Genomic DNA, 15,381 nt, shown 5'->3' on the forward strand with positions numbered 1-15,381 from the left:
GGAGAACAGAGGCACGGGATGGGCATCCACGGAGGGTTAGGATGTGCCAGGCTCTGTGCTGAGCACTTCCACGTAAGTCTTAACACTCCCTTAACCCCTACAACTACTCTGAGAATGACGTGCTTGTTGGCTCCATCTGAGAAACAGATGTCCAAAGTAGCATGCTGAGGGTCACACAGCTCCGACACTTGGTCAACCCAAGTCTTCTGCTTTGAAAATTGTTCTTGTTCCACTATCCCATGCGGGGAAGAAGATCTACTTACACACACACACATACACACACACACACGTGCGTGCACGCGCCCAGCCCCCTCCTTCCTTTGAGTCACCCACCTGTTCCCTAGGATATCTTTTCTAGTTATCACGTAATATAGTTTGTGGTGTGTTACGTGTGATTGGATAGTGCTTCGTAATGGTTCTGAGGGCGTGCACGTGTGTGTGTGTGTGTGTGTGTGTGTGTGTGTATGCAATGTATGTTCTCACTCCAACTGCACTGTAAGCTCCAAGGGCAGCACTCTGCCTCTTATTTCTTTTCCTTCCCCTACCACATGACTGCCGCGTGATTCTGCAAAACATTGTTGGCACTCAGTCCATGTTGCTGACTGACAGACATCTATTTCAGCCTGCAAGCCCCACAGGACCAGAAATTGCCACATGAGGTTTGTGAGTGAGGAGGGAGTGAGGAGCTCACGCTTAGGAAAGGTTTGCCACAGGCCTGTGCTAGACGCTTTCTCTTCCATCGTCACAACAATCCTGCGAGACGGGCGCTACCATTCCCGCCTTACAGACGAGGAAGCCGCGCTGTGCTCCGGCTTCTGCCGGGTGCAGGTCATAAGTCCCTGCGGCTCCCGCGGAATGCCATTCCCTACATGCCCACCAGGAGAGGGGAGAGATGCCCACTGGGGCGGGATGGTCTGGAGCCGTTCGACACAAAGGTAGGGGAAAGGACCAGCCGGCTGCTCCATGCTTGGAGCCCGTGATCTGTTTTTTTTACAGGTGCAAAGCCCATATTGAAGGGAGAGTCTTTGCTACCCCTCCCTCCACTCTGCCCACCCATCCCGGTACCCCCAGCTCTAGGGTAGGGTCTGGCAGTTTCTCATCTTGCAGGAGAGCCGGAGGGGGGTTGGAGAAGACGTGGATGTGCCCCGAAAGTAGCGTCTTTCCTGCCTGCCTCTCCGGCACTGCTCTCCAGATGTGTGACGTTCTCAGCTTCGCCTGGCTCCGTGGTGCCCCAGGAAAGGTCTGCACACATTAGAGCGTGGTCCGTGGGGGTGAACGGGCTTGGGGCAGCATGGGGGAGGAGGGCCGGGAGGCAGCTACCAGGAGCAGGGGGGCAGAGGTGCGAGTGACAAGCCAGGCATCCACTCCCCACCTCCGACAACAACAGAGCAGAGCCCCGCCAGCCATGGCAACCTGGAAGGGAGATGGGGCGCAAACCACTATGCGGGGATGTGGCCTGCAGACCCGCCCCTTCCTCTCTGGCTCCCGGGCCAGCCTCAGGAAGTCTTGAGGCGTGAGATGGACACAGTCGGCCTCCTCTCCCCTCTGGGCCCTGTGTCTCTGCCGACGCCCGGCTGCCCCTCACCTCTTCCCAGCCGCAGCCCGCAGCAGCCTCCTTGCTCACTTCCCAGATACCCGTTCTTCCACGGACACCAGATGAATCTTTCCAGGGTGCCATGGTACCCTGATCTCTCCCTGGGGGCTCAGGCACTATCAGTGGCTCTCAGTGACCTTCCCCAACAAAGTAAAATCTCAGCCCAGAGGCCCCCTCCCAACCTGGCCCCAGAACACATTTAGTCTGATTGCCCAAGAACTGTAGCCGAGAGGGGCGCCTGGGTGGCTCAGTCATTAAGCTTTAAGCGTCTGCCTTCGGCTCAGGGCGTGATCCTGGCGTTCTGGGATCGAGCCCCACATCAGGCTTCTCCGCTAGGTTCCTGCTTCTTCCTCTCCCACTCCCCCTGCTTGTGTTCCCTCTCTCTCTGGCTGTCTCTCTCTGTCAAATAAATAAATAAAATCTTAAAAAAAAAAAAAAAGAACTATATCTGAGAGCCCTCTGCACCCCACTCGGGCTCTGCCCTTCCCCTTTCCGGAATCCAGGCCCATCACCTCTCAGTCCTCGAGTCCTAGCTCTCAATGCCACATCTACAGGGACAAGAGAGATACTTCCCTCTTGCCCCTGTGAGTGGTGGCCCCTCCTCTCGGCCACCTTCCTCCTGCACTCAGGGCGGACTCCTGGGTGGCCGGCTGCCACCTGACTTTCCTCTCCAGCCAGACCGTAAGCTTCTGAGGGTAGCCGTAGAACCTGTATCAGAGATGTAGAACTCTGTAGAACCATGTATCAGAGGTGACTGACCCAGTATCCTGGACAGAGCTGCTTCTCAAAAGGTGAATATGCAGCTCAGAGGTTTGCTTTGCCGTGTCTCACTTTGACTCACTCTGCTGAGCACCCACCACGTGGTGGGCTGTGTACCAGGTGCTGGGAAGACAGCAGGGACCAGGACTCGGTCCCTCCAGAGGAGAGGACACCCAGCCAGCCACTGACCACATGCTGTGCTAAGGACCAGAGGAAGGGTCTGGAAGGCCTCAGGAAAAACAGAATGTTGGATCTGCCCTAAGACCTGGAAAATGAGCTGGAGTTGGTGGCAGAGGGGGGCTGGGGCGGGCTGAGTCCTCCAGACGCTTTTGTGGCGTTTGATTTTTAAGTTGTTTTGAAAAGCTTATATAAGCGAATGTGAATTCAAATGTACAAGAGCATCCAGAATGAGAAGAAGGTTTTCCTCTCACCTGCATGTCAGGGTCCCCAGGTGCCCTCTCAGGGGAACCCCCGTGGCCCACTCTCACATACCTTCCAGAGACAGTCACACAGACACAAACACGAACCCCTGCAGCTCTTTTGTGGCTTGGTCCACTCTGGGCCTCTTGTCCCCTCTGAGGCCCCCTCCTTGCCATTCCTTCCCCATTTCCCCAGAGACCTGGGGGCCCATCGTTCACTCTGCTCCATAGGGCCTCACAGTGGCAGGCAGCCTCATGGAGGCTAGCGAGGGTCCCAGGGGAGGGCTCTGAAGGGCTACTAGGAGGACAATACTTAGATCTAGGCTTTTCCATCTCCCAGAGACCAGCAAGGACCAGCTCTCTGACCCCCAAGCATCTGCATCATCCCAAACCAGGAGTGCCCAGATGACCTAGCCAAACCCATGATGTCTCTGACCCCACAGACACAGCCCATAGCCCCTTAGCTCTGGGCCTTTCCACTGCTTTAAGTCAGACCACCTTGTGGATCTTGGTCCGGGGACAGTCCTGGAAAGAAGGGGCTGACACTCCCTCCCTATCAATTGGGGTTCCATCTGCCCCTCTCTCAGAATTCTTAGCCCAACCAGAGTCCCTTCCTTAGGAAGCCACAAGGGCTCATACACTGGTGGGTGCTGGTGTGTTTGCCTTAGATGGGCAGCTCGGAGGCTCAGGGACTATCCCACAAGAGGGGTACAGGCTGGGCATGGGAACAGGAGCCGTGGAGGGCTGAGCCTTCACCCTACCTGATTTGTTCTTGTATTCAATGTCGAAGCCCGTGATGATGCTGTTCCCGTCGAACCGCTGGGTCCAGCGCAGGTTCATGCTCCGGGCCTTCACCTCCCGGATCTCCAGCTCTGGGGGGTCAGGGGGCTCTGGGGAGTGGCAGATGAAAGGAGCAGAAGTGAGGACGGCAGCAGAGAGCGTGGCCTCCTGCCCATCTCCAGAGAAGACCAGCGTTCTGCTGTATCCCTGGGGGGGTTGGTGACAACTGTGGTCTACCCAAGAGCCTTGAACCCAGGGGTCTGGGCCAGGTGGGACTGGGATGCCCAGCAGCAGGGCTCAGAGCCAGAGAGGGGACCAAGCTTGGTCTCCCGCTTTGTTACCCTCTCTTCCTTGGCCTGGGGAGGATAGGCCCTCTTGTAGGGATTTCCTCTGACGTCATAGCCTGTTTGTCCTCTGTGAAGAGCTCCCAACTTTTCCCAACTCGACTCTCTCTTCTCTCATCTCCTCCAGGGTCTGGGCCCACAAACCCAGATAGCTCCACTTCTGGAAGCAGCAATGTGTTCCACAGGGATTGTGGCCATAGTAAACCTTGCTGTCTGAAGTGTGCCTGGAAGGGCCCTTATTGCTCCACTCTGGCCAGAAGGGAGAGTGGAGGAAGGCTCTTCCCAGAGGCCATTTCCCATCGTCCTCCACCATGGCGTGGGTGATGCCCCTGTCCTTGAGGTAGAGTCAGCAGTGGGCACCTGGCTCCTTGGGGAAGGGGTTAGGAATGGTGGGACAGGTGAGGGTACCTTGTACAGTGAGTTGGATCAAGCCCCGGTCCTCCCCATATGAGTTGATGGCATGGCAGCTGAAGAACACAGAGTCCCCACGGTCAGCTGGCTTGAGCTGGGAGGTGGCCAGCAGGGGCAGAGGATGGGGAGAGAGGGAGGAAATGGGGAGAGTGTTTTAGAACTTGTCTGCTGAAGGGAACCCACTCTTGTGGGGATCAGCAAGGCCACTTCTTCTGGGAGGGGGACACATAAGGTGCTTTGTTAAGGTCTCCTCTTCCCAGAAAGTTCCAAGGATGGAGGTTGGAAGAGTCCAGGCATGAAGGGGCTGAGGGGGTCCAGGAGGAAGAAAGAAAGAAGCTGAGGGGTCCCAGGAGAGAGGGGAAAGGGGGCTGAGGGGTCTCAGAAGGCAGGAAAGAGCTGAGGGGTCTCAAGAGGGAGGGAATGGCTAAGGGTCCCAGGAGAAGGGGAGGAACTGAGGGGTCCCAGGAGAAGGGGAGGAACTGAGGGGTCCCAGAGGGAGGGAGGAGCTAAGGGATCCGGGAGGGAGGATGGAGACCAGGGGTTCCAGAAAAGGGAGAAGGGCTGAGGGTTCCACACATTTAATGGCTGTGGGGTTGTCAGGAAGGAGACAGTGCGGTTCTAAGGCAGAGGTTCCTGAATAGGCAGGAAAGGGAAGGTGCTTTTTGGGGTTGGGGGAGGGGCTCCCGGATCCCCATTTACCTCCATTAGATACAGATGTAAAACTGTGGGATCCCCACTTTCTGAGAGTTGGGGTCCCCCTGAGACTGGGGCATGGTCGCTCACCTTCAGCGTGGAGACAACCTCGTCGCCGTTGTCCCTGGTAGCGATGGCGTACCGCATGACTCGGTCGGGGTCGATGACCGTGTCCCCCTTCTCCCAGCGGATGATGATGGGCCTCTCACCCCGCGCCGTGCAGTTGAGCTCCTTCGCGTGACCCTTGATGGCGATGGTGGTATTGGGATGGGAGGTGATCATGGCTGGGACTGGGGAGGGGAGGAGGTGCAGGAGGCCCCAGTAAGAGGGAGGCCAGGCTGGGGGAGGGGCGTGGGCCCTGCGCAGAGGCCCCGCCCCCGCTGCCCCTCCCCACGGAGTGCCTCAGCCCCGGGGACAGGGTCTAATCAAGCCTGTGGGGCGGTGCTGTAGGAAACCCCACTTGCCTGTCTCCCTTTCCCCCTCCCACCCATGACTGGAGTGGCCTCTCTCTTCACCAGGGATTCTCATATTCCGTGGACCCCTCTCCGGAATGCTTTAAAATGCACAATATACATGGAATTACAAAGGAAACCAGATATATTGAAGTATGGTTATACAAATATTAAAAACCTTCAAAAGCAAACTTTTCATATAGTATATCACACATCAATATATGTTTTTTATTACTCTTTATCAAATACGATCTAGGGCTGAGTTAGAGTAGCTCAATTCTGCAACAGCGCTGAGCACGAATGATATCTGGCAACACATGCAGCAACGGCGGTATGGAAACATCTGTGGATTTCTCCCCGCAAGAGCCCCAGGTCCTGCTACTGTCGGGCTTTGTTGTTTATAGTCAAAATGGAAGGAAATACGACATTTCAGTTATAAGTTAGTGGAAGAAAAGATGTGCTCTTTTCCGACCCAAATTCATGGACTCCTTGAATCAGATTCATGGACTTTCTGGGGGCGGGGGTGGTCTCTGGACCCCAGGTTAGGAGGCCTGCTCTAAAGCGCAGGGGCCTCTGCCTTGTGCTCATGGCTCAGGCTCTCTACAAGGCTGTGGCTCAGCGGGTTTGCTCCTCTCAAACTGCAGAGAAACTCTCCCGTTCTTCCCAACAGAATGCAACAGAAAAGCCTGGCCAGCATCTCTGTGATTAAGGTTCCCCTCCCCACCCCCCCCCAGGCAGTGCTAACCAGTCTGTGACCCTCCCCACTGCCACCCCCACTGCTGACCTGGGAAAATCACCATGAAGCAACCAAGGCCCCAGCTGGCTATCACGAGACCCCTCCCTCTGCCCTGAAAAGAAGCACCTAGATCTTGACCTGGGCCATCTCTTGTGGGCCTGAGCACCTTGGCCAGCAGCAGCAGGAGGAGAGGAGCAGAGGGAAAGATGGTCTTGGCTGCCAGCGAAATCCCGCCCCCATTCTCCTCCATCCAATTCAACAAATACGCATCGAGCGCCTATGCCATTACATGGCACAGAGCCAGGCTTGGGGGGGGCACACATGATGTGAGCCAGAGTCTTTGCCTGGGAGGAGGGGGAGGGGAGAGAGGGGGAGAAGGGAGGGGGAGCAAGACACCTGCATGAGCAACACGAAAATGAGGACGATCTGAAGAGTGCTGCACAGAGGTATTAGGAGAAATTACCTGTGACTGAGGGCTATCTGGGAAGGCACCATCCAGCCATTTTACAAGCATTTTTGGGCACCTATTATGTGCCAGGCCTTGTGCTGGGTTTTAAGTAAATAGGACAAATGGGATCTCAAGGAGTTTCAGACGACCAAACTAGCAATTCCAGCACAGAATGGTAAGTACTATGCTGGGGAAATGCACACCAGACCCAGCAGGGTGTCCATGGGGAGGAAAGGGTACCCTAGCCAGTGCGACCCCCTCCAGCAGAGGCAGACCCCAGAAAGGTGAGGGGTCTGATGCAGCTGGAAGACTGTCCTTGTCCTTGCCTTTCCCTCACTACCTTCCTGGGAAAACCTGCCTCTCACAGTACAGGCCCCCAGGGGCTCTTACCCCGCATGAGTGCCCATTAGCCATCCTGGAGCCCACACACTGGGCTGGGCAGTGCTCGCCTGTCAGACGGTGAGAATCAGACACCATTCCCCCTTCCCGCCCCCACGCATGGCGGGGAGAGGACCACTCCTCACGCTGAATTCTGCAAAGCTGCGGCTCACATACCCCACCACCAGCCTGCTTGCGCAACTGTGCAAGAGAGCTCCCTGTCTCCTCTGTCCAACCAGCCCCCAGCTCCCCTCTGGGGCACGGTGTCCCTGCTCTCCTTTAGTGGCTGACCCTTTCTTTCCCTCCCCGTGTTCTCAGGATTTCTCTCCCCTCCAGCTTTAAAGACCTACTCAGACAAAGTTCTTCCCAGCAACGTCTCCTGGGTCACCTGACTTCTAAGGACAAAGGAAGCCATGCAGTAACGATGTGTCCTGAGACACCTGTCGCCGGGCGAGGAGACATCTGGGGCAGGTGTGGGGGATGAAGGGCCGTGTCTGGCACCCCTGAAGTCACACTGTGCAGCTGGCTACCTCCTCTGTCTACTGTCATACGGGACTTGACACGGAGGGCAGCCCTGGCCCCAGCCCCTGCGCCAGCCTCTCAGCCAATCCTCAGCCCCAGCTCATCAAATAATGAAGCAGATAAATTTTATAATGCACAGCATTACACCAGGATATACAATAAAACGCAGAAGACAAATAACGAGGTGCAAGTTATAATGAAGAAAAAGCCTGCAGTCAGAGACATCCAAGTATGAATTATTGACTAAGGTTTTACACTCTCAAGGATGTGTGGAGGAATATTTTCCATCAAAGATTTGCATAATTCACTCGTATAAACCTGGGTAGAATATAGAGTAAGATTTTACATCAACAAGTCGGGCCTTGCATTGCAGATGCCTCTACTTACGCTCTGGAGGATTGAAATGCAGGGGTGTGGGGGCAGGGCCCCGGGGCTGTGAATGGTCAGAGATGGGGGCCAGGGACCCCCCCGGGCGGGCCAAGCCCCAAGGCCTTCCTGGGGAAGAAGAGTTCTGCTTCTGAGATGCTGCTGAAACCATGGAGGAGCTGGGGGATGTCCATGCAGAGGGGTGTGTGTGTGTGTGTGCGCACGTGTGGGGGTGGGAACAGGGTCAAGTCTCAGCAGAGGTCAGAGGCCTGAGGAAGTAGGGGGAAACGAAGAGTCTTTCTCTGGAAGGACTTCAAGGCTCTGCATCAGAGCAAGAAACTTGCGGCACCTCTCTGTTTTGCTCTCTAGGCAGTGCTGGGCTAGCCTGTGCAGGGCACGTGTGTGAATTTTAAAGGCACCCTTCTGGCTGCATGCAACCTGGTGCCAAGAGCCATAGTTTGGCCAGTGGAGCAGGAACTGGGTTTCAGACTGCACTTGCCCCTTAGGCTATGCGCCTTTGAGCAGTGCACAACCTGTGCATCCATACATGTCAGCCTCACCTCAGGGAATCTTCCCAATCATGTGTGTTCAAAGAGACAGACATGGGGGCAACCAGAGACCTCCAGAGATCCCACTTGGTCCTTTAGCTCTGAGTAACAACCACATCTGGGGCCTGGGGTGGGTTCCCTTCCCCACTGTTATTGCAACGAGCATTATGCAACACAACCCAATGCTGTCCCCACGGTCTCAAAGCTCAGAGCATGTTCAGGGGAGCCCATCTAAGAAGAGGAGACTGCTTCTGTGGCTCCCCACCAGCTTGAAGGGATTGGCAGGTGTGGGTTCTACTTGTGTCTTCACCAGCTATGTAGCCTTCAACACACTACGGTCAACTTCTGGGAGCCTCAGCTTCATCACCTGTGATATGAAGCCAGGCTATCGCCCCCTGCAGAGTTGTCACAGGGGCAAAGAGTGCCCACATAGGTAAAGTGCCTGCTACAGGGCAGCTGCTTGAGAACCCTGAGGGCTCTCCTGCCCTTCTCCTTGTCCAAGAAAAGCATCAGATAAACACAGGACCTCCCGAAGATGTGACTTGCCAGGCTATTCCACAGAATCACGGAGCCCTAGAGTCGCAGAGCCCAGACAATGTTCAATACAGCAGTTACGAGCCACGTGGGCTACGGGGCACTTGAAATGGGGCCTCTGCACAACTGAGATGTGCTGTGGGGGTAGACACACACTGGGCTTCAAACACATAGGAAGAAAACAATAATGTAAAATGTATCATTAATAATTTTACATTGGTTACATGTTACTATTTTAGATACATCGAGTTAAATAAAATACAGTTGACCCTTCAACAACCCGGGTTTGAATAGCAGTGTAAATGTATTTTTTCTTCCTATGATTTCCCTAATGACATTTGCTTTTCTCTAGATGACTTTACTGTAAGAATACAGCAGAGAATACATACAACGCATACGTATACATGCAACACACAAACAGGTGTTAATCAACTGTTAATGTTATCGGTAAGGCTTCCGGTCTACAGTAGGCTGTTAGTCATTAGATTTAGTTCTATTTGGATTTTTTACTGCATTGAGGGGTTGGCACCCCTACCCCCTGTGTTGTTCAAGGGTCGACTGTGTACTATTACAATGAATCTCAGCTGTTTCCTTTTACTTTTTGAACATGTGACAACGAGAAGCATTCAGATTACACGTGTGGCTCGGGTTTGGTTTCTGCTGAACGGCACGGGTGTGGGGCATCTACCCACGCCCTTCGTTTTACACATAAAGAAACTGAGGGCACACAGGAAAGCGATCTGCTCATGGGTCCAGCAGCTAGTGAACAGCAGGGCATCTGAGAGGCGGTCTGATGGCAAAGGGCAGTGCTTACCACACAGAGCTGTAACCCCGGAGGTGGAAGGTAAGACAATGCTGGGAGAACGAATCCCCAGTCCTCTACCATTATAAGCACAAACTCCAGGTGACTCACGAGGGCTTGTCCTGGGCACTCCCCTTAATGGAGGACATTAACAAGCTGGAGTGTGACCAGGAAGATAGGCACATTTCAAACCGTGCTATTTGAAGAATGGGTGAAAACTGGGAATCTATAACTTGCAGGAAGTGGGTTGGGGATAAAACACAAGAGCTCTTTGATAAAGGGAGAAGGACAGACCTCCTCTTTGGCCTGAGACGGAATCTGCTGGTAGTTTTCGCTGTTTAGGGAAAGGGCTGCAGTGGGAGGCAGTGAGTCCCTGCACTAGAGGCCGGCAATCTCAGGCACAGTAGAGGAGATCCCAGCAGGACTGGACGACCTTGTCCTTGGGGGAGTCTGGGTCTCTGAAGAGAGGGAAAGATGGTCTGAGAAGCCAGCCCACTGTTTCGGGAGGCAATTCTGTGAATCAGCATACCCTTCTCCTCGCATAGAGGAGTCCTGAGCCCTCTGTCCTCAGCAAGAAGCAGGGAACCTGCCTTCTCTCTTCTCTCTGCCCTACGCAGTCTCCCTGCCCACACCAGAACGGAGAACTCTACCCCTGTGCCCCTTCCCCTGTCCGGTCCCTGGCCTCCAAGAGCCACAGTGCCCTCCTGAGCCCACAGACTGGGGCCCCCGGCCCTCTCTTGCTGTGCAGATGGGCTTCACAAGACAGCCCCCTCAGAGAGGGGGGTCCAGGGCGGCCGGTGCCCTGCCCCACCTGCTCTCCTCTTCCCCCCGCCTCCTGTTTGCTCCGTGCTCTGGATCACGAGGTCTCCGCTCCACTGAATCACAGTCATCAACACAAGTGAACCTGAACCCTCACAGCACCAAGGCTCAGCTGCGCCCCAGAGGGCTTTTGGGTTGAAGGCAGACCCCCCAAGAATTCCCTAGAGATGTTCATGTTCAGTCACCTACCTACAGGAACACACACACACATACACAATCAGTGATAAAAACACACCCCAAAGCTGCAAACACAGTCACCGTAACTGCCTGTGCTCTGACGTCCTCACCCCACACTCACACACGGTGTCACAGACACATAACATGATGCCACTGTCAGCGGCATGTCGGTACCCAGATGTGGTTGTCTAAGGCACATCGACCCACAGCCTGGCATTGCCTAAGTGCGCCCTCCCTCTACACACACATACACACACACACACACACACACACACACACACACACACACACTTTTATGATTACCTTTTACTGTACACTTACCACGTACCATGTGTTGGCAATATTCTAGGACTTTAACTGAACTAACTCATGTGAAGTAGGTCCTGTCCCTATTCCCGCTCCAAAGCCTGGGTCCTGCCGTGTTTCTTGAGCAAGCTCTGTGGCCTCCCCGGGCCTGGGATGCCCATGATGGAGCAGGCAATAAGCTAGATGCTTTGCCTCTTGGCTTATTGCTCCATGATCCCCCCTCAGCGACAACCGTGAGAGGTCTTATTATCCCCATTTTTCAAATGAGGAGACCGAGGCTTCCAGAAGGCAGTTCTTCCCTCTGTAAGCCCCTGCTACTGGGGTGGCAGGGGAAGGCCACTTCTTGCCGTCTGTCTGTCTGTCGTGCATGCACGGAGTCTCTGGCTTTGGAAAATGGAAGTTAGCTGTCCCCAAAGAGCTGGGGCTTCTCCGTGGTGGGCAGGACCCTCCCAGGGCGGGCATCAGGGACGGCGGCTTTAGGGGCTCAGCAGGGGAGGAGAGGAAGGGATTGTACGCACAGGGCTGAGTCCTCTGTGACAAATGCTAATAGCAGCCACATAGGCAACATGATGCTCCAATAGGACACAGGAGGCTTTAATGAGATACAATTTCTCTGCTTTCCTGCAGTGTAATTCAATTAACAGCCAGGGAAACCTAATTTCTTTTTACAAAGAGGGGTGCAGGGGGAGATTCTCTGGGGACTTGGGAACAGGGAGGGGCTGGGCCTAGAGGCATCAAGGAGACCCATGTAGGCCAGCCGCCTCTAATACATAGCTCCTTCCAGTATGGCCCTTTAGGTGGAGAGGGTAGGGTATTTCCCCGGGGTCCCATAGGAAGTCCTGTGTGAACCGAGCCAGTCTAGCTCAAAGCTTATAGCCCCAGCACCCGGTACCGTGCCTGGCACTATGCACAACCAAGTTGGGGCAAGCCTGGTAGAGGCCACAGATGACTCCCTGACACGCCATGTCATTGCAGTTGTCCCTCCTATGGGCACTGAGCGGGATCCCTGGTGTCATGCATGCCATACATTGCAGGGTCCTTGTACCCTTGTCTCTGGCTGGGAGACTCCCCAGGGCAGAAGCATCTCTGTTGAGGACTCGGCACATTTGTGGAAAGCTCCCAAGTGCAGGACTCCTACCTCTCCTGTTCCCCACCAGTGCCCTGGGTCTACCTGCTTAGGTCCACGGTTAGACTCACTCCAGGGCAGGGAGGAGCCTTGCTGGGCCTTTGGCACCCAGGCCACTGCCTTACAGCCATGCAGAAATTTCAGATTTTCTCCTCCTGGTTCCGCCGAGGCCTTCTTGGCAGGCGCCACGGAGAGGAGGAAGGCACCAGACTGAGTGGAATCACCCCCTCCCCTCGCTCCAGGACCCTCCTGGGGCAGCAAGCGAGGGGAGAGGAAATCAATTTCAGAAACAAGACAGTTGTCAGAATCTGATGTAACTGGTTCCCGTCTGTGAAATTACTCACAGGCCGGCTCCTGTCACCCCCGAGGTCCTGCCCAGACCAGCTGCTATTTACATTTTAATTTGATGTGAGAGGCTGATAGATTTTTAAAACACCGTGAGACAGCTCTGCTTCCTTGCTCACCCCTAGCATCCCCAGACTTTCCGACCAACCCCAGGCTTGGAGATGGGGTTCTGGGGCGCCTAGAGGCTGCCATGGGGATTGTCAACCACGTCTCTTCGGCCCCTCCCTTGCTCCTCCAGCTGCCTTTCTCTGGGCCCCACTTCACAGGTCTGCTCCTTGCAGCTCTCATAGCCCTGCAGCGTCCTTTGTGAGGACTTTCACTCTTGTTAAGGAGCTGGCCTGGGGTTATTAGCCCCTACATTACCAGCAAGAAGTGGAGGCTCAGAGAGGCTAAGTGGTTTGTCTAAGGTCACACAGCTGGTAAGCGGCAGGAAGGAGATCAAGCCCCAGGTCCCCTGACAAGTCATTAGCTCCCTTTCCTCTGGTTTCAGTCCAGCCTTCTCCTTCTGCCTGGTTGATTTTTCTCCCACTCTGGGCTTTATCCCAGGAGCGGGGAGCTGTGGGGATGACGTAGTGCAGATGAATCCTGGAGGAGTGCAGAAGGAGCCTGGAAACCAGAGTGGGGCTGGGCTGGCAGGGCCAGAAGGCTAGGCGAGGCTGCAGGGCCGGGCCGGGGGCTGGGGGCAGGACTTAGCTGGCAGTGAGTCAGGTTTCCTCTGTCTCTGTCTCCCTCCCTCTCTTCCGCCTGGTGACTGGAGCTCAGCTGGTGTTTCTGACAAGTCCCCAAGTCACCAGGGAGGGAAGATTCAGTTATGAATACCCAAAGGAGAGGAGCAGAGTGTGTGGGAAGGAGAATGTGGAAGAAATAGGACGGAAATGCCACTGGCTGTTGGGAGAGGCCGGATCAAATGTGAAAAAGGCAAGGAATGTTGCATTTGGAAAGGAAGCCAGGGGCCCCTCTCCACCCCATTTGTGGGCCGGAGTCTGTAGTCCTCCCGGTGTTTTCCACTGCTGAGGGCTGCCTGTGGGCCAGCTCTGTCCCGTGTTCTTCTAGGTGTATCAATTTGCTGAATCCCCGACCACCTTGTTTTGGTTTCCACTTTTCCAACGGGGAAACTGAGGCTTAGAGAAGTAAACTGCCCAAGGTCACACAGTTAGCAAGTGGCAGAGGCAGGACTTAGCCCAGGTGCCTATGGTTTTACCCACAATGTGACACTGGCCAGAACAGTGCAGGGAACAGGGATGCAGGTAGCCAGGAATGGGAGCGCAAAGGGCCCGGCTTCTCTGAAGAGAAATGCAGTGAATACTGGGGGGAGAAGACTGGTCTGGGAGCCAGGAGACCAAGGGGTTAGGCTATTCTGCTCTCTTAGGTGGGAGGCCTGGAGGAGAGGGTCAAGGAGGTCCTCAGGCCTGGCTACATGTACAAATTACCTGGAGAGTTAAAAAAAAAAAAAAAATCTTATGGCACAGTCCCCATGCCCAGAGGCTCTGATTTAATTGGTCCAGTGTGGGGACCAGGGGCAGAATTCCTTAAGAGCCACCCCCACCTGGGTGATTCTCACACGTGGTCTGGGGGAAGAGCTACAGACAGGGCCGATGACCCTCTTCCACCTCCCATTCTAGTACACGCCCTCTGGTCCTTCCTTGGCCGCCGGGAGGACCATCTTAAAGCCAATATGACTGGAAGAAGGGCAGCAAAGTCCTGTGGTTCTTCACTATCTCCAAGGAAGAAGTTCACTTTTTCAGGAAGTCCTTCTGAGAGTCTAACTGAATTCTCGTTAGGATCTGCACTGAGCTTTTTGCTAATTAGGATGCTCCGGGCAGGCTGAAAGGGTTTTCTGGATGTCCCCCTCTTTGCCCCCTTGGGGGAGGACTTTCCAGGGGACAACCGATACCCTGAAGGCTCTTGAGGGCTCTACAAACCCACTTGTCAGAGGAGAGGGGAGCCTCCTGGCTCAGGAGCTCTCATCTTTTGTTTCTGAAAGGATTACATGTACCCATTTGAGGTGAGTGGGCCCCTCCTTCCCCCAGCGCAGCCGACTCCCCTCCCTCCCCCCAAAGGCTTGTGTCTCCTCCTTGTTAACAAGATTGTGACAAGAACGGTAGCCCTGTTTGTCGGAGTGAGATAAGCCGCCACAAAGGGGCATTGTTGGCACGCGGGGTGGTGGGCCTGGGGCGGGGTGGGTGGCAGCTCTCTGAGCTCGGCCAGGCAGCAGCTCCAGGCTTCCCCAGGGAAGAGCTGGTTGGAGGGCGGGGTGGGGGGGCTGCCTTCTGGTTTCTGCTTCGTTTTCTCCCTTCTTAAAGAGCCAGGGCCGTGGCGTTGTTAATTTGCTCGCACCCACATCGGCTTCATGTCTCCCCTGATTAGCCGAGCTCCACCGGAAGCATGAGATGAATTCAAATTGCATGGAAGCAATCAGCTGCGCTCTGAGGGGTGGTGGGGAGAGGCCTGGGGAGCCGGGGGCCCATGGGACCCTAGCTGTCCACTGCCTGTGTGCGGGGGCGGGGGGGGACACACACAAGAACAGCGTGCGTGTGTGCGTGTGCGTGTGCGTGTGTATGTGAAGGGGGTTGGGGTGAGGGTCACGAAGGGCGGGATCTTTGAGACTCAGACTGCAGACCTGCTTCTGCTCTAGGGTGGTCCCCACTGAGACCCTCCCACTCACCAGGCCTTGCTTTCTCCAGCTATAAAATGGGGTCAGTCAGTTCTTCTCTTGGCTGCTTGCCAAGGAGTCCAAGCGCAGACTCGGGGCACATTCTCAAGTCTCCCCTGCCTCTGGCCCTCTTCTCTCCCCAGAATGTTGGGAAAATGATAGTAATCAT

At 55.1% G+C, this 15,381-nt stretch overlaps 1 protein-coding gene across 1 annotated transcript in view; it reads right to left on the minus strand.

Moving 5' to 3' along the window:
• Nucleotides 1-15,381, minus strand: part of DSCAML1 (DS cell adhesion molecule like 1) — a 113,373-nt gene that overhangs the window by 49,877 nt on the left and 48,115 nt on the right. The window contains exons 12-14 of the mRNA XM_057316896.1: nucleotides 5,091-5,290; nucleotides 4,305-4,401; nucleotides 3,534-3,662 (exon numbers count right to left, since the gene is read on the minus strand). Coding sequence (XP_057172879.1) covers nucleotides 3,534-3,662; nucleotides 4,305-4,401; nucleotides 5,091-5,290 — 426 coding nt within the window. The remainder of the gene's footprint in view (nucleotides 1-3,533; nucleotides 3,663-4,304; nucleotides 4,402-5,090; nucleotides 5,291-15,381) is intronic.

The sequence above is a fragment of the Ursus arctos genome, unplaced genomic scaffold (genome assembly GCF_023065955.2).
Source record: "Ursus arctos isolate Adak ecotype North America unplaced genomic scaffold, UrsArc2.0 scaffold_22, whole genome shotgun sequence".
Lineage (NCBI taxonomy): Eukaryota > Metazoa > Chordata > Mammalia > Carnivora > Ursidae > Ursus > Ursus arctos.